At 46.4% G+C, this 18921-nt stretch overlaps 1 protein-coding gene across 6 annotated transcripts in view; it reads left to right on the top strand.

The window, feature by feature from the left end:
• Window positions 1-18921, top strand: part of CTIF (cap binding complex dependent translation initiation factor) — a 141521-nt gene that overhangs the window by 35611 nt on the left and 86989 nt on the right. For 4 of the 6 annotated variants that reach the window (XM_055698878.1, XM_055698877.1, XM_055698876.1 and 1 more), the window contains 3 exons: window positions 10749-10822; window positions 11696-11800; window positions 15838-15913. In XM_055698878.1, coding sequence (XP_055554853.1) covers window positions 10749-10822; window positions 11696-11800; window positions 15838-15913 — 255 coding nt within the window. Of the gene's footprint in view, window positions 1-7043; window positions 7167-10748; window positions 10823-11695; window positions 11801-15837; window positions 15914-18921 lie in introns of all 6 variants that reach the window. The other 2 variants (XM_055698874.1, XM_055698873.1) reach the window with 1 other exon arrangement.

Genomic DNA, 18921 nt, shown 5'->3' with positions numbered 1-18921 from the left:
CTCCTTCCTGGCCAAGTCCATCCCTTCCCCCATGGTGGCTGGCTGTCACCCATTGTCACCAAGCAAAAGCCTGTGGTGTTGGCAGTAAATGGGACTGCAGTTTATTTTAACTTCTTGCTTGCATCCCTGTCCCTGTCCTACCAAGTGCAGCAGAGACTTGTTGTGTGATTGGGGACCTCAGAGCCTTCTCCGGGTGATGGTCGTGTTGATGGTCACTACTGAGCAATGAAGGAGCAGGGGGTGTATGGAATCACATCTGCATTATCCTACACCCTGCTGGTAGCACCCTTCTGCTGTCCTCCCCAAGGAGCTGGTGGTGGAGGAGATGACTTGGTTTGCCTTGCCATGAAGCCAGTAGCATGAAGCAGCATCCCTGTGGCAGGCAGAGGTGGTGGGTTTTCACTCTTGGGCTTTGGTTGGAAATTATTAACTGGCCAGGGTCAAGAGCACCCCAAGGACTGTGCTGTCAAGTTAACAGCCTAAGATGTTGAGTGTCCTGCGCTGTTTGGTAGCATGGAGATGTAGAGGGCTTTGCAGGGACTGTGTGCCACAGTCACTGAGCCTGGCACATCCTGCCAAAGCATGTCTGAACCCAAACCCAAGCCTTGCTGATAAGGAAATTATGAGAAGTTCCCACAAAATCAAATATAATACTACGTAAAAATTTGTTTATGATGTCTCCATGACTTAAAGAAGCACTGTGCTGTGCTAGTGCCAAAACATTTCCAGGCAGGAGATGCTTGGCGTAGTGAGCTGGGACTGTAGGCAGAGGACGTGACCTGCCTGTATCTGGGGGAGGTGCAGCCAGAGGAGGTGTCTTCACGGTTGTGTGTGGAGTGGGAGCAGAGCAGATCCACTTAAACCTTTTGGGTCCCTCTTTCACGTGTCTCCCCTGAACTTCAAAAACCCCTCTGATGATGAGCGCTTGGTTTCCAACCATATGATGTCACGGTTGGAAAAGCTGCTTTTTTGCCAAAGCAAAGACAATAGTAGGGATGGGGGGATGTGTGGAAGTTGTGTCTTGGGAAACAACAGTTTTCAATGCACAGTAGAACTTAACTGTATAGAAAGTGGAAAAAACCGAAGTATCACTGCGATTTCTCTTGCAATTCCAGATATTTTATTTTTTTTTTTGCAGGCATCAGTGCTGTTTGACCACATGGGGTCAAACACCAGGAAATCCTCCCTGATGGATGTTGCAGAGGCCAGCCTTGGGCAGTGGCCATGTCACTAGGTCCAGAGTTGGACTGAGGCTCCTTTGAGCAGCACTGCTGTCACATAAACTTGTCAAGTCAGTTGTGAAGTTGTCTTCTTGCTGTCTTAAATCTGCTGACAGCAGGCAACAGATCCTTGGCTAACCAGATCAGCGCTGGAGAGTGGGTGGGTGCTGCTTGCAAAGAGTCTGGCAAGATCTCCTGACCAAAGATGTAATTCATCTCCCTGTGCTGATAGACAGCCTGTGTCTGGCTTTAGTTGCCCACCCTTGGGTCCAGATCTGAAGCACAGTGATTTTTTTGCTCAGCAAAGCTTGAGGGGTGATCCTGGAGGTAGTCTGGGGTTCTCCATCTTCCTGACCCACTTGTATCATACATAGCCCAGGGCCAGTTTATACTGAATTTGGTTGAGGTTGGCCACTACGCTGAAGACCTGTTGGGACAAGTAGGTGCTGGCAGATGCTGCAGACGCCATTGCTTTGTTTCCAAAAGGAAAAGAGAAAGTGAAAGACAGGGAGTTGTTTTGAGACTTTGCCAGTGAGTACAGGTTGGTGTAGCCCTGCCTGGCAGAGGAAAAAATTAAATCTTTAACTAAGGTGACCTCCCCGTGAGCAAAGAGGAGCTCTGAGAAAACCGGTCACCCAGTGGTTTTCTGCCTGTAATTGCTGGGTGACACTCCTTCCATGTAGTGAATGCAGCCCTGTTCAGTTACAGTCGGAGAGGACTGCTGGGACAGAAATCGAGTCCTTTAGTATATAGGTTTTAACTTCCTCTGGGATTTCTGTTTGGGATACAGCTCATGAAGCAGCACCCTCCCTCATGAAGCAGGCACGTGCTTGGGTGTCTGTAGATCTGGGAGTGCAATGCTTCCCTGCTTTGCTGCCTGATTTAGAAGAAGTATTGCTGCTTACCAAGGATGGAGGAAGGTGTCTTCTAGGCCTGGTGTCACTAGTGGCTCATGTGGGAGGATGTCTCATCACCCTCAGTTTCTGTGTGGGTAGGGCGGACAGGATGATGCTGGTCTGCCCGCTAAGGGAGAGCTTCCCACACTCTATTTTTGTGGAATTTGCAGTAGCTGAGTTAACTTTTGAGGTCTCCATTCTTCTTCCAGATTTGGTTGCATAGGTCAACAAGTGCTGAGGCTCTTGGCAGGGAGGGGATGATGTGAGCCGCCTCCTCTGAGGCTTGGGCAGGGGCTTGCTGCTGTGTTGCCATGTCCTGTCTGAAGCTCTTGGTGCCATTCTGAGTGCTCTCGGTGCTCCTCATCTTCATCCTTGCACGTAAACGAGCCATCTAGCACGTCCTTGGCTAACATGTCTCTTCTGATGTTGTCTGGAAGGAACGCAGCCACACAGGCTTGGGCTTTTTCCTGGCATGTCCAGAAAGATCCTGTAGGCTTAACCTCCTGCTTCCAAGCCCATCAGGTCCTTTGTTCCTGTATTGTGGCACAGGTGTAGGTAAAACCTTACTTTTCCTGGTTGGAGAAGAGCTCGAAGCGATGTTCAGTGTCCTTTCTGCTGTGCCTTTACCAAAGCAGTGTTCAGGTATGGTTCCAGATTGGAGAGGGCTAGGGAAGGTGGAGATGGACCTGGGAAGGGAGGGAGCAGAGCCAAAGTGGTTGGTTTTCCTGCATGAATCTTTTGTAAGGGTAAGTTTTCTGGTTTTCTTGTAGCTTTATGCAAAGCACTGAGCAGAAGGAAGCTGGAAATTTGTCCCTACTAAAATGTTTACAGTAATCTTACGGTTTTTTTCTTAAAAGGTGCATTTTAAATTATTAAAATAATTAAATTACTGTTTTTCCATAGAAAAAATGGAGTGGTTGTTCTTGAATAGGTTTGGAAGAGCAGGGAGATACTTGGAGTCCAGTGTCGTAACTGGAAGATTCAGCTGCAGCACGGAGTGGGTACATGAAAAGATCTGCTGGAGAAAAACCTCACAAAAGGACCTTTGACATGATAGCTGTCTTCTGTTCTGGCCAGGATTAAGACTCAAAGTTTGGGAGTCATTTGAATGGCATCCCACAACTTGATCTAGGGAGTTCCTTGTAGGCGCAGTGGTGAGACCGGTATTAATCCCAGGGGATATCTCAGAGGCTTTTGTGTCCCCTGGCTTTCTGGTTTTCCTTTTTCTTTGGCCCATCTGAGGCTGTAAATGCTGTACATTGAATACTGAGATTTTTTACATACAATTGAACATGAATCCCATCAAGAATTCACTGACGTCTTCAGGCCACTTAAAGCTTGTGGTATTGCCGTGGTTGGTTTACACCTCATACATGGCCAGCTTCACCCATACTTACCATCACTGAGAGCAACCACGCAGGTGGTCACCATGTTTCCATTTAATGCCTGTGCATTGGGGGAAGTTACCTCCTTTTGCTGCAAATGGGATTTTCAAACTTGCACCGAAGCAGCAGGAAGTATTAACTCTTGAGCTGGCAAAGGGAGCGGGATTAATTAGTTCGTGGCTCAAAGAGCTAGCTGTGAAGGTGAAAATTGCAGTGTAAGTGAAACATATGATTATTGCTAATTAAAATGCAGTTGTTAGATTTGACAGCTACTTTCTGCAGGAGGGTGGCTGGCAGTGTTAGCATGCACAAGCCTCGCTGTTCCCAAGAGGGTGCAGAGCTTGGCCAGAGGGATTGGCGCGGATGAGAGCAGCTGCTGGGAATCACTTTGGAGGGGGTGATGTTTCCCTCCAGGCCCCAAAGCATGGCTCTGAGGTCCCATCTCCTGCTGGTGAGTGTAGACCATGACTGGTAGGTGGAGGAGCCCAAATAAGAGCTGGGAACAAGAGTTCAAAGGCTGTTTGGGGTGTTGGGAGAGACTGGGGGAGTCTTTGTCCTTCGAGGGCACAGCAGAGAGTAGGGAGGCCAGGTGGTGGGGGATGGGGTTGGCAGGAGGCAAGGGCATGGGATGAAGAACTTCATGCCAATTACAGCTGTTTCTTCGCTTTTCTCAAGAGCTGCGGACAAATCTGTTCAGATCAGTGGGCACCGTGCTGAATTAATTTAGCGAGAGCACTGGGTGGGAGACATGTAGGTGGCCATGCTGTGGGATGGAGGGTGAGCAGTGCTGTGTCTCTCCACCATGGAGCATCAGCTTTCTGCTGAAGTTCAGCTGCCTTTTTGGGTTTGGGATGGGGTTTTTATGGTTTTTTTGCAATGATACCGGTGGAGGGTTCTTATTGCTGGGTGGTTGTTCTTTAAGGAACCATCGTTACCTACAAACTCTCACCCACTCCTCTAGCATCAGCCATGAGGTTGGTGTGAGCTTCCCTGCTCCTGCAGAAAGGAGGTCTGCAGAGAGGGTTCATTTTAGCACAAAAGGGCTTTATTAAAGGGCACAAAGCCACCAGAAATGTCTTGGGGAGGCTTTGGTGCATGTATTTCTGTTCTGGAGATTTTAACCCCCGTCAGTAAGATAGCAGTAAAAAGTTGTTCATCTTTGGCAATTAGTCAGAAATTTAGGTAAAATACTGAGCCTGGCTGTGCTGGTGAGTTTGAACATGAGAGTATTTAGGCCATACTTGGTTGGACTGTTTCAGCTTCAACAGAAGTTTCGATAATTTTTAGTTCAACAATTCTTATTTTAAAAATAAGTCATTTTAAAATATAAATACTAATAGGGCATGATGAAGAGAAGGAACATGAACAAGGAAAAGACCCCAGGCCATGACTTAGAGCCAGGAGACAAGCTGATGCAGTGAAAGCATACCTGTGATTTTCATCTAATTGGTTTGTGCCACATCCACTGGCTTGTCTCGGTGTGTTTGTACATCAGTGCACAGTGGTACCAATCTCTGCATTTCTCATAAGGATTTTATTGTGGCCAGCAGTTCCTGCAGTTTGCATAACCTCAGGTTGTCTGCAGGCAACAGTGACCAAAAGTTGGATCAACTGGACATAACGGAATGGTGATGTTTATTTTCAGTGTCTTTTAAAGCAAGGGGTGCATATGCTGAGTTGGTCCCATTGTAGCAGTATAAATTTTTCATACATGGATGGACAAGATGTTCAGTGGGTAGGATGCAGTAAACTGGTAATTAGTCCTTTGAACATCTAGGTGGTGAAGGTTTGTTTCTCCCAACTACCTTTTCAGTTGGTTCACATCTTTCCCATGTCAAATGAGATATTTCTCACTTCTCAGGATGCCTGCAGGACTGGCTCACCCCCAAGGTTTCCCAAAGTGGCTGCCTGCCCGTGTCTCACAAGTGGCATTGATCAAATTTTTTCCCCTCCCTGCCAATTTATCAACTCCCTTTGTGCCACTCGATATTTCTCAGCCATCGGGAGATTTCAGGTCACAGTGATGAGGAGGGAAGAAGGTGCTTTCTACTGTTGTTGTAACGTGGTAGGAATAATCACAACCTCTCAAATTTCGTCTATATACAACCTCAAAACCATTTGACCTCCTCTTTTGAGGTCGGTGGTGATTTTAGGCTGTAACAACCACAATATATTTGAGCTTGCTTGAGACTTGCTAGGTTTGAGGGTGGAGAATATGCAGCTGGAGCAACACAGAAACCAGTACTCATGCACTTTGCTTCCAGTCCCTTGTGTTGGGTAGACACTTAAATGTTTCACATATGCTGAGGTCTGTGCTGGACCTACTGGGTAGCATCACCTTAAGTAGCTTGGGATCTGCTGTGTGGCTGTCTCCCTGCCCCATCCAACTTGGGTGGCAGTGGTGGAACTGGGATGTGGTTTGTGCCCCCAAACTAGTGGTCAGGGCTTGCTGTTGTATGCAAAGAGGGGTTCACCCCTTGCTTTGCTGGCAAGTCTTTTTGGCTCTTGAAGGCCAAGGTGGCTCTGCCCTTGTTTTAGCCCGTGGCAGTGTCTGCAGGAAGGATGTCTGAGCCACGAGAAGCCCTGTGTAAGTGCCAGCTCTCACACCCATCCTGAAACACATGCTCCCCTTTGTATTTCCCAGACTTTCAGAGTACAACAACAAGGAGTTGAATATTCTGCATTCTGTGATTTCATGTTTTTTTAATCATCTTAGGTCACTTCAAAGGTCTTTCCCAAGCCTCTGAGCAAAGCTTTTGGAGCGATTACCCTGACAATATCCACCTTTCTCCCCAAGCACCTTGTGGGATGTCTGGGTAGACAAGGCTGGTTGGGGGAGTTATTCTGGTTTCCAGATGACTCATCTTGCCCTGAGGGCTACAGGCTGAACAAGAAACCTGCAGGTTGCTTGACAGCAGAACAAGTGTTAGGAGAATAAAGAACAGTGGGGACAGCTCCTTAATGGGCAAGAATAGTTATTTGTGTGTCTCCTGGTGAACTCCAGGTCTCTTCAGGTATGTGAGTAGCTGGACTCCAACAGCGGGCTAAGCAGAGGGAAAAACTGACTGAAAAGTGGATTTAGGCTTGGGAGGGGAATTAAGGATATGGAATGGAATAGGCTGTTTTAGTCTGAAGGTCCAACTGCCTGAACAGCTCAGGGATGACCAGAAGTTAAAGCACATTAAGAACATTGCCCAAATGCCCTTAAGCAGTTTTAGAGGTCATGGGGTTGCTGAATATGCATAATTAATCTGCATGAAGATAGAGGACGAAAGTATTATATTTCCCCATGCAGAGGCCAGAGCCACATTTTATCTTCATTGAAGCCTCCCACAATGCCATCCCTTTGCAATGTGTAAATAGAAGGTGTTAAAGGACTCTGAGAAAGCCCCAAAATCAGGGCATTGGGCACGGGCATGGTTTTGTAGGTGCTTGCACGAGTGGTCTGGGACCTGGAGCTCTCCTGGCTCGCCAGATCAGTGGGTTTTGTGGGTGCAGGACAGCATTACCCTTTACTAAAGCGAGCTGTTTGTTGTTTCCAGGAAGGTTGGGATCACAGCAGCAGTGGGAGCGCAGGATCCCGACCTGGGTCAGGCTCCAGGCGTGGGTCTGGATCCAGGTCTGGCAGCCCCGGGAGAAGCAGCCAGTTCAGGCAATCGACCAAGGTATACCTGGTAGTGATGTGCTGAACTTGTGTCCTTTGCTTGCTGTTTATCAGAGGCATCCTCCTAACGACGTGTTTTGTGTGTGTGTCTGCGCGTAGGGTGTGAGTGCATGGCAATTATGAAGGACACCTCAGAGACTTAATTAATTCATGTATAATGTGTGTCATGGCTTTGAGGGCTGGAGCTGTCCTTCAGCCTCAAGAAGTCTGTTGAGGTATGCTGAGTTCCTTAATATTGGGATAGAAGTCCCTAGTCAGCTGGTTTAGTGCAAAGGAATTTAGGTTATTTTTCTTTATTTGAAGTCTTGGAGTATTTTAATTTTGGGAAATTAAGAGGTGTCTGTCATTATTTTTTGACAGGTCTTCATTAGAAGTTGATACATGAGTGGACACCATGTAGATGGTGTTAAATGGTGACCTTGAGTCACGCTGCTTTCCATGGGAGGCGTCAGCAGGGCTAGATGGGGAGTTAACTTCCTGCCCTGCAAAAGACTGTAAGAATTTGCTTTTGATTTGGTTTTAGGTCCATTCCTTGAACTCAGTCTAGGGACCTCTTCTGCATGTTTTAGTCAGCATCTGTCTTCCTCTGTCCGCTTGGAGTTGTGCTGCTTCTGCATGTGTGAGCACTGGTTGTGCCAGAAGTGGAGGACAGGCTCTGAGAGATAAAGGGCCAGTGGTCAAAGTCCTAGTCCATCCATCCATCTCAGCTTGAGGAAATAGTTTGTCCTCCTGAGCCATGCTGTGGTGAGAGAGGACCCACAGAACCACATAGCTACTGGAAAGTGATGATCCTTTCTGATGGGAACAACACTCAACATATCCTTTTTTGTTTGAGCAGGGATAATACTGTCTTCCTCAAAATATGTATATTTTTCTTATGAAAACCTGCCATTTTCAACAAGGAAACCATTAATTGGAGCCTTTTCAGACAGCTCAGTATCTATCTTTTCTGTTTTCTACCAAAGTGCATCCAGGGGTTGCAGGCACCTGAGCAGGAGGAAAGCTGGGGGAGTCTCCTCAAACATAGAACTGAAAAATGCTAAAGTAACACATGACCCAGGATAATCTCTGAATTTACATCATGGATTCAGCCAACCACTTGGCGTTGTTCTGTGTTAATGCCAAGCACAGCAGCGGGCTAACACAGTTGCAATAGTGCGATGAAGAGCGTGATTTTGTATGTGTAGTGTTTTGCTGGAGGATGGTAGTGGCGAGAAGAACCAGTGGGATGCTGAGCTGGGCTTTGGAAAGCTGCTGCGTGCATGCAAATGCTGACTTTGTGGGGAATTTGCTGAAGTTGCATGCATGGGTAAGCCGTCAGAGTCCACAGAGCTGGCAGTGTGGTCCATCCCTCTGTTCGTGTGGGCAGCGACAGGGGCTGAGCGGCGGTGGATGGAGGCGATGCGTGCTCGCAGGGGCGGAGGACAGAGGTGGTAGACATGCATTTAAACCATACTGTCTGTAGGGTCTGCTTTACTGCATCTCTGCTCTCTCTGAGTATGATGTTATTCTTGTCAGTGTGTCTCAGTCATCATTCCTAGTGGCTTAATTAATTTTCTGCAGTACTAAAACCTCTTTGTGGTGAAAATTATTATCTAAAGCTGAGGGCTGGATCTTCATGTTAAAACTGCTTGTGCTTGTAATTGCGGTCCTGGGGGAACTGAGAGCAAGTAGTTTCTTAAATACATGCAGTTTTTAAAATTTATTTTTTTTTTGTCCCCAGACTTGAGAATTGGCTTTTTTAAAGTCTTATTATTAAGTCTTGGTACCGTGCCGTGAGCATTCTAGCAAACACCCTGCAGCACAAGTTCATTTGGGCAGCAAGCATGCTCCCTGCCTTGTGAGTCAAGACAGAAACTGGTTGTAAAAACAGGTCATCGAAGACCAAAAGGATGTCTTGAAATGATCGTAGTGACTCATGACTAAGTGGCAAGGTGTGTTATCGTTTGGCCCTGGTGCCGTCTTTATGGAGTCTGGCTAATGCTTGGAGCATCTCCAAGAAGTTATGGGGACATTAGCTAGGAGGGCCAGGAGCTGCAGCCCAGTTTGGGTGGAAGCATCCAGCCGCTGCCTGGAAGCTTGCACCCATCTGGCTTCCTGCACCACCTAAAACATGGCTGCAGTTTCCCTTAATTGCCAGGATTTGTGCCAGGGCTGACCCTCCTCGCTGGCAGAGCACCGACGAGCTGATGCGCCGAGGAGGTGCAGGGCAGCTGGGTGGGACAGCTTGTGCTGCCTCCGCTTATGCTGCACATCAGAAGGTGTCAGTGCCAAGGCCCTCCAGCCACATCCAAACAGATTTCAAACAGAGCATCAGAGGGTAATTGCTAGATGCTTTGTTTTGGGCCTCAGGAAGGAGCTCTTCAGAATTCCCATACTGAGTTGAATTTGGGTGACAATTTTAGGATGCAACCTTTTGCATTAGGATCCTGCTTTCATCTTAAATTTTTGCTGTTTAGTATCTTTGTTCTGATTTGTCTCAGCCTCGTTGCAATTGATTATGTGTTCCCAGTCTTTCTCCCTGAACCCAAATCCTTTACTCTTAGGAAATCCTATTGTAGCTGTCTCATTGACAGGTACTTAAAATATCCCATGCCCATAGGAAATGGATAAAGAAATTAATCTGTCTGCAAGAAGAGGCATCTCTTCTGTGGATGATAGCTATGAAGACCTGCATGTGTATATTTTCATTCTAGTGCATGAGGATGCTCCTAAGGATTTAGAAAAATAATTTCTTTCCTAGACATGAGAAAATTTTGCTTGTGTTTGCCTAAAATAAAAAGCTCAGCTTTCATAACTGACCATGAGAATTTTTTAGATTTCTGGTAGTTTGTTTCTGTGCAGAGACATGTTGACCTGAAGATTCCCAGAGGTTAAAATTAATTCATAGATCCCTTGGAGGAGACAAAAAAGGAAGCAACGTGTCTGTGTTTGGAGTATCTGGTGCCTAAATGGGTTGTTGTGCTGGGAATGGATGCAAAGCGTGACCATCTGTAGCGTGCACTGAGCCTTCCCCATCCTTAATGGTGACAGCAGGCTCTGGTAGCGGCTGGTGAAAACTATCTCCATCCTTGGAGACATTCTAAAGCCATCTGTATGTGGTCTTGGGCACCTGCTTGTAGGTGGCCCTATTTGAGCAGGAGGGTTAGACCTGATGAGCTTCAGAGATCCCTTCCCGCCTCAACTGGTCTGTGAATGTGAAGCCGAGTGTCTTCATGGCTAGGATGTCACCCTGCCTGCTGGACCTTGGTGGGGTCTTGAAGGTTGTGAACGGTGGAGTAGGAAGCAGGAAGACAGGGTTGGAGTCAGAGCTGAGCCTGCGTGTTGTCTGCTCCATGTTGTCCACAGCTTTGTGTCCCCAAGGCTGAAACTGTGTCACTCTTTGCCTTCACGGTGCGCTTTTGCAGTGGGCAAGGGGACTCTGCGTTGCAGTGAGCGTGGATTCACACAGGAGCGGAGGAGCCCACGTGCAGAGCCAGGACACCTCTGCGGCTGGCAGTGGGAGAGGCTGTGCCGGACTGTGCCGTGGTCCGGATAGCACCGCGTGCCTTCTGGCGAGTAACCGCCTTTCCCTCCCTCCTAGAATGGCAACAAGGAGAGCTCCCTTGACATGCTGGGCACGGACATCTGGGCTGCCAACACTTTTGACTCCTTCAGGTAAGCTGATTTTAAAGTCCTTTAAGAGAGAGATGGGCGCTGCCCTCTCTTAACCTTTGCCCGTTGTGTCCACCCCGCTGGTACCCAGGCATCAGTGAGTACCCTGCTGATACTCACGTCACTGCTGCTCCTCCTCTCTATCCCCATTTAGCCCATGGCACTAAGCACAGTCAATCTACTTAAAGCATCCTGTGCACTTAGGGGAGGCTGCTGTATGGGTTTGCAGTCCAAACATCTGAAACCAGTACTGATAGGATTACTTGCAGTCATCCGAGAGCTGCGCAGGCAAGACTTGAGGGAGCTCTGAGCTGCTACTCCAGGATTTTACTCTTTCATTAATTGGAAGTGTGATCATGTGTTGGCTTTGTAGCTGCTGGGAAGAGCTCTTCAGCTGCTGCTTCAACACGGGGAAGTGGTGAAATGTTCTTTCTGTCCAGTTTCATGTATATCTCTGTGCCTGGAGCACTGCGAGAGTCTGCAGGGGTTGAGTTCTCACCTGGGACTTGCTTCAGGCCATTGGAGAGGGCAGGTTGTGCAGGACCAGAGAGGACGTCTCCATTGCACGGACCAGACCACTACCTGTTGCAATACCCCCTTAATACAGAGAGCAAGTGTCGTTTGTGTGTGCTGCATCGTACATCAGAACTAGGGGTTTAGTGCAAGCTTGGTATCTCCAAAAGACCAGAAGAAATGGAATGTGATGCAGCAGTGCAAAAGTTGGAGGCTTGCATCCATGTGCTCTGCAGCAGTGGTGCTTCCAAAAGTACCAGCTTTCCTCATCTGCAGGCTCCAATGTGCCCTCCGCCCTTCAGGTCTGTGTTGTTTAATTAGTAGTGGACTTTTTCTTTGTTTTTCCCTGTTTTTCTCTCCTAGTGGTGCAACGTGGGACTTGCAGCCTGAAAAACTAGATTTCACCCAATTTCACAGGAAGCTGCGAAACACCTCCAAACACCCGTTGCCTCACATAGACAGAGAAGGGTGAGTGCCGTGTGTGTGATACCATGCTTGCCAGCAACATCTCCAACTTCTCCCTTGCTGTAGGAATGCTAGCTTGGTGGCACAGCTCATGTGGAGGACGTGGGGAAGGGGCACTGGACCATGTGCGAGGTTTGAGGGTGCCGTGATCCGTGTCTGGCTCTTCTGTCATCCAGCTCTGGGCTGGAGCAGAGTTGCTCACTGTATTTTGCATTGCTTGGTAGAGTTCAGTCTTTAAACCACACTGGATCCAAGTTTTCTAGATCCAGGTCCCCTAGATTTAAACATCTCGTTCAAGTCTCCTAGATTTAAACATCTCTGAGTATTGGAAGAAAAGTCTTGGCTTAGTGTTGATCCCAGTTACAGTTTCTATGAGAGACAGGGTTTCTCCCCAGCAAGACTTTAGGGAACGAGAGAGCATCAATGTGATCCATGGAGAGAGCATCAATGTGATCCATGTAGATCCTAGTGTTCATCCCCCATCTGCTAGCCATACAATTGTGAAAACATTGAACAGCTCTATTTGATAGTGACAGCTTCCAGGAGCTTCCACGGTGTTGCTGGATTCCTCTTTGGTTGTCGGTTGGTCAAGCCAAATAAGTGCCAGCACCAGGTGGATCACCAGTGTTGCTTAGATGGACAGCACTGTTTCTCTGCAAACTGAGAAACAATCATAGTTTGGGTTTTCTTCTTATTATTGTTTAGAGCATAAAGGAGGGGAAAAAAATCAGAACGAGTCCAAATGATGGGGTTGAGAAGATTGCAGGTGACATCTCATTGCCCTGTTGTATGTAGGGATGGAAATCCACTCTAAGAGAAGGTTTTTCTGCTGATAACTGGTTTTAACCTAAGTACAGGCCAGTGCTGTAGAAGAATGGCTGCAGAAGCGTGGCCTTAGAATCTCTGAAGATCTGCGCAATCCAGGCCTGGTATCAGAATAGGCCTGCAATCAGAATTGTGCTGAAGTTGCTGTGCTGGAGGTAACAAGAAAGGTAGCCTTGAGCTACTCTTGAATCCTGAGACCAAGTCATTATGTTGTGCCAACAGGCCGTGGCTGTAACGAGCTACAGCTGCTGGGAAAGAGGTGCAGGGCCAAGAGAGATAGGGACCGTACGGGAAAATAGGGAGTAACAAACTACAAGGCTGAAGCACAGCAACACGATTAGCTACATGGATAGAATGCTTACTTTAGTCATAATAATTGGGGGTGTGAGAACATCGCGCGCTTAGAGGCTGATAACCACTTATATTTTTGCTTTGGGGACATGCTTGTGTATTGAGGCTATATAAGAAGTGTTAGAAGCCAATAAAGCTGAGCAAGATGCATAACTCATATTGAGTAATTTCTTGACTCCGGCGAACCCTTCTCCCAACACAGTGCTGTATGGGTGGGCTGCACATCTTGTTTAGAAACACGAGGCTAGCAATCCCACCCCAGCCCAGGTTCAGCATCTGCAGCCGGCTCCTGTACCATATAGCGACAGGCAGACTCACACAACTGCGTAAAGCTTTTATTTATTTTCATTGCGCTGTAAGTATTTACTGTAAGTATATAAACAGCAATTTTCAGGGTGTTTGGAACAATACAGCACTAAATTTCCAAGTCACTAAGTGCCTTAGTGACTTTTACTGCCATTTCTATAGATGGTTTTGAAAAAAATGAGATTAAGCGTTTTCTGTAGAATAAGATATAATGTGCTCCCTCTGTAAAATAAGATTTAATGTGCTCCATGGTTGATGGCGCTTGCTAGGTGATCCTACTAGTGGCACCTGCTACGTATAGGGAGGATGCAGCAGGATCTGCTCTGTGGTGTGCCTCCAGTTCCTGGTGTACTGTGAATGCCCAGGGTGCCAAGAGGTAGAGAAGGCAGTACAGAGATGAGATACTTAATCACTTTTAAATACTACAGCTGTAAAAATGGGATAAGAATTCATGTATATGCAGAAGAGTTAACAGATGCTGTCAGCACAAGCAGTGCATCTCCCAAAATGCAGGTCATATAAGTAACCTGCACTAGAATAGAAGCAGCACAGGCAAAAGTGGTTTTATTTTTTAACTTTTGTAATTGTGTCTGTTGTGCATTCCTCAGCTCTCCATGCCAAATCTGTGCTGAGCGCAATTCAGCTTGCTGAACCTCCGAGAATCTCCAGCTGCTAGCTAGGCCTTTTCCCTCTTGCTTGAGTGGGGCTTTTTAACATGTTAGTGCTGCAATGAAAAAATTAATAGGAAAAAAAAAAGAAGAGATGCTGTTTAGTATGTGTGCTCTATGCTAAGTACCAAAGGGACCAACTTACTCCTTCATCCAATCAGTTGCCCAGGGTTGGCCATGTAGTTGCATCCAGTTGATTGACCCCAAGTGTCTTTGCTTGGCTGAAGCATACTTCCTCCAGAAAAACATCTCATTTTGTTGGAAGATGCTGAGTTTGGTGGTATGCTGAATAATCAAAGTGCAGTGGTCAAGGAAAACCAGGGAACTGTACCTGATTTCTGACTTGAATTTGCCTGACTTTAATTTCCAGCGTTAGCTCTTGCTGTTCTTCGCTCTTCCAGTTCAAACAACTTCTTGTAGCTGATCTTTTCTCTTCATTCAAGGTTTCTCCCCAAATTGTGTATCACTTTAGTTTTTCCCATACTCTTAAGAAATTTCTCTACCACCTCTTCAAAACGTGACTGCCAGAGCTGCCTGTGGTCCTGTAGTTCAGGCTCAGCTGTGCTGTCTCTCGAGGAAAGCTGCCTTCATCCCGCTAATCCCTGCTTCCTCATCCCCTGCCTTTATGCCACAGTCCAGCATCAGATATTCACCCCGGGACAGTACCCATCCTTTCCAGATAACGTTTTCCTATGATACCCTTGACTGTTCTGTACCTGCAACTGGTACTGTTTGTCCCCAGATGTTTGACTCGTGTTTTTTTCTCATATATAAATATATATGTAAAAGACATTATTTCATGTATTTATATTTTTATACACACACACAGACTGTATTTTTGCCTTTGTCAATCAAAGTCACTATTTCCTCTATGAGGGAAAGTCAGTTGTTGAACACCTCTGATTTCCCATATATCAGTTAAGGTGTTAATTGAATTGTTTCCATTTACTGTGCTGGTTTTTGAGCCTGGTGCTTTAGCAGTTACCGTTTTTACAGATTTCCACCCCACCCACCCCCAGTTTGCTGTAATTCCACCAAGGTCTGTTCTCTGACTTCTAGGCACTGATTAGTTCAGTCTGCTGCCATCGAAGTTTCTGTCTAATATATGTTATTAACAATATCTTGTCACCAATTCACAAAGAAATACATTATCGTTCTTGCATAATAAAAATAGATCACCTCAGTTATTTATAAATGCAGAAGGATGATATTTATTGACCCATTTTTTATTTTGTATCATTACAAACTCTGCATCCAGCTAGTAATTATCTTCGGAGTGTTTATATTCCTTTCTTCATACAAGAAAGTCCTACATGCTTGGTCTGTCAGTGCTTGCCTTCTCACCCCAATTTTTTTGCATATTGAGCTGTGTTTGTATTTATGTCGATTGCTGTTTGCTGAGATGTATGTTTGTGCTTGTTCACTGACACCTTTCTCAGCAGGGGAAGCGAAAGTTCCGTGGAGACCAACAAATGAGCAGTGCTTCAAAGAAAACATTTTTCATTAAATTTTTGTGCCCTCACTATTTTTTTTTCCAGGTGGGCTGTGCTTTTCGTTTTGCTTCGTCAGGGAATTAAATCACCCAATGCTGCTGCTCAGGACCACCTTCGGTTTTTCTCACTGCTGCTATTACCAAAAGCATTTGAATGCTATGGTGGATGGTGCAGGTGGAGACGACTGAGAAAAGCATTTAATTTTGTATTAACAGCTTTATACCCACGTGGGAGTGTTTTGGAGGCACAGCATACTCGCTTCAGAGAGCCTCTTTGTTTTCATGAGGGTCCTTTGCAGTAAGAAATAATCTTCCCCATGTGCCATAATAGAAAATTAGCTTTTGCTCCAGTGAGGTTTCACATGTTTTTTTGTTTGTTTGTGTTCTTCTTGCCACAGGCTTGGAAAAGGGAAATACGAGGATGGTGACAGCATCGACTTGAATGACATACAGAAAGTCCTTCCAGTGTGGCAGGTAGGTGATGAGGACATCTCCTGCCCTTGGTACGGTGGAGACCAGCAGCTCCTTGCCTTACCTATCCTTAGGAAACCCTCCCCAGAAGTGGGAAGGCTGCTGGGCTGGATGCTCCGAGCATCCTTCAGGCTTTGTGATGGAGATTTAAGCCTGTGGTTTCAGCAAGCCTTGCTGTGAACCTTAGTGCTGGGCAAGGGCAGTTGCCACGTAGGCTTCATTGGGAGGTAAAACATTGAGAACTGTATATAGATACATATAAAAAAATATATATATTTATACACATACAGGTACACAGGGCTCATATGTTTTAGGAAAGGAGGTTCTGAAAAGCATTAACCCTCCTGACAGCTCCAAAATAAATCACTGCCAGAAAGCCAGCAGTGACAGTGTGCTGACCCAGATGTTTCCCCTATGGGGTGTATGTTTTGTTTATATGCAGTGGTCGTGTGCTTGCATGTTTTCTCCAGCCTGTTCCTTCTCCAGATCTCTCTTTTTAGCCTAGTTTTGGTAGTTCTGGTTAAATGACCTTTGATGCTTGCGTGTTAGGGAATGGCAGGGTGAGACCCTCAGTTAAAAAGTCCAGTTGAATAGGCTGATTTATCAGCATCATGTAATTTTTCACTCTCCAGAGCCCTAGTCCTCAAAGGAGCTGAGTGTCTTGGGCTAGGCAAGTTTCTTAGGATGCTCAGCGTGTTTCTGCTGAAGTCTCTTTGCCTCCAGAAGGGAGGTCAGAGACATCCCGTGCTGTGGTAGCGTTACCCTTTTCAGTGCTGAGCAAAGAGCTTGCTGGGCTTCTTGCTCATGCATCATGTAAGGAAAAACTTCGCTCATCCTGCAAACCATGTGATGATCTGCCTTATTATTTCTTTTGGGTAAGCTAGCTGGCACTGAATACACGAACCAGTGGAAGGAGTGGAAAAGTGCTGCTGACTTTGGCAGGAAGAAGCGTTGCCTGCAGCTGCTTTCTGCTCAGTCTCTTCCATGCTTGGTATGTCTGGACTTTAGGTCACAGGGAGAAAACATCAGGTTCAGCTGACACATACCCTAGTAATTTTGCAAAATAAGGTTATTTTCCCTGAGGAGTAATTGGAAATGAGGAATCAAACCATCTTTGGTATGAGGAGCTGACTTTCTCCTCTAGGGTTTAACTTCTTTTCTAATCAACGGCTATTAAGCCGAGTCCTCCTGGTCTGGTTGTTGGTCTGCCCTGTACTAACACCAGGCTATCATCTCATCTTGTCATAACACCTGGTTGAGTCCATTGAGTCCAGTGAATTAATTCCAATATATACCTTAACACGTAGCTTAATTGTTAGCGTGGCACCTCTAAGCTGGAGGATCTAGTGGGAATGCTGGACTTGGAGTTTTGTTTGTGCCTCTGGGCAGACTCGTGCAATGCTGCATTATTTTGGAGACGCGCTTACCTAGGCATATATAGTCATATGTGTGTGTGGGAACCAGGAGCCAGCTAGTTCTGGGTGAGGATTTATCTTATTCTGTGTTGACAAGTGAAATACTTGCAGACAGCTGGTTTAATCCTGACATATCATTGTTAACTGGATTTGAATGCAATCGTACAATGCCAACAGTGATTTTGCTGGTCTTTATCCCCTGTTTTAAATGGCTCTGTGGAGCACAGTATGTGGGGGCATAAGGGAAAATATTTGTGTGAGCCTATGGATGAAAAATCCTTCACCTTCTATGGGGTTTTGCCACACTGTGGTTACGTTTGTGTCATATCCTGCAGAAGAGGCTTTTCAGGTTGGAGATACATAAATTCTTGTTCTGTCTGTGTTTAAGAGCTCGTGTGTTGCTTACAGCAGCCATGCATGGATGGAGGGGCTGGTCTGAGCATCCTCCAGCAGGATTTGGTTGCAAATGTTTTGCTGCTGAATGTTCTTCAGCAGCTATAGTAGGATTAAAAGCACCAAGTTTGAGAGAGGTAGCAGGTTTTACTTGCAGGCTGCTTGGGAAATTTGGGTTCCTTGCTGAAGTATGATAGACATAGGACATGAATCTAGAGCTGATTTCCAGTATACGTCCAGATCTGTATGTGTATCTCTACAGAGAGATACAGTCACACCCCTAATGGGTAAAGCAGAATATTCTGGATATCTGGATGTTGGTATATATATACATGAGTTTTGCTGCAGGAATCTGTCCAGAGTATTTTAACAAAATATTGCAAGGAAAGCCTATGACTATTTGGCAATTAACAGGGGGGAAAAAAAACCCCAACAATCTGAACAACCTCCCCCCATACCCTCTTACTTCATAGGCGTCTGAGAGAAAAGTGTGTGTCGCCAGCCTTTTGTTTTGAAACTGGGGCGCGCCTGCACGCGGCGCCGGGAGTGCCGGGCGTGCTCTGCCATCTGGTGGACACACGCCGCAGGCGAATCCAGCTGTGCTCCGGCGCTGGGCGCCACCCCTGCGTGATAACGGGTATTTTGATCCTTCCTCCTGCCACATCTTTTCAAAGCTTATCTGGGCTGCTTGGTTTTACTGGTAAATAGGTTTTGGGTTTGAAAGCCGCATGGCTAGGAGCTCGTGAGGTCATTGCTTTGGCTTTCGTGAGCGGTAACCTCTTCATCTCTCCTTACTCATAGGAGTCTGTAGTTGGATTTGGGCACAAATTCACCTAAGCTGCCAAACAGTGACTTTGGAAGAATATAATCTTTTGAAGATAAGTATTCTCCATTCATAAGATCTGTTTTTTATTACGCGCCAGGGAGGATTGGTTGTCTGCTGCATTAGAGAGGCGCAGCTCAGATGCAATCTTCATCCTCCTCTCTGTTTTCACCTCGGCTGGTTTGTCAGAGGGAATCACGTAACCATCCTGGTGTCATGAAGACATCACGGGGAGGGCTGGGTCAGGGTGTTTTGCTTTTGCTCCCTTTGGCAAATGCTTGGAAAGGCTTTCAGGCTTGGATGCATCGGAGCCAAATGCCCTGGTCATACATACAGTCTCCAGACTGCAAGCCCTTGGCAAATTCTACTCAGAGAAAACA

Source organism: Falco cherrug, chromosome Z (genome assembly GCF_023634085.1).
Source record: "Falco cherrug isolate bFalChe1 chromosome Z, bFalChe1.pri, whole genome shotgun sequence".
Taxonomy (NCBI): Eukaryota; Metazoa; Chordata; class Aves; order Falconiformes; family Falconidae; genus Falco; species Falco cherrug.
This window is presented reverse-complemented; position numbering and strand designations above follow the sequence as displayed.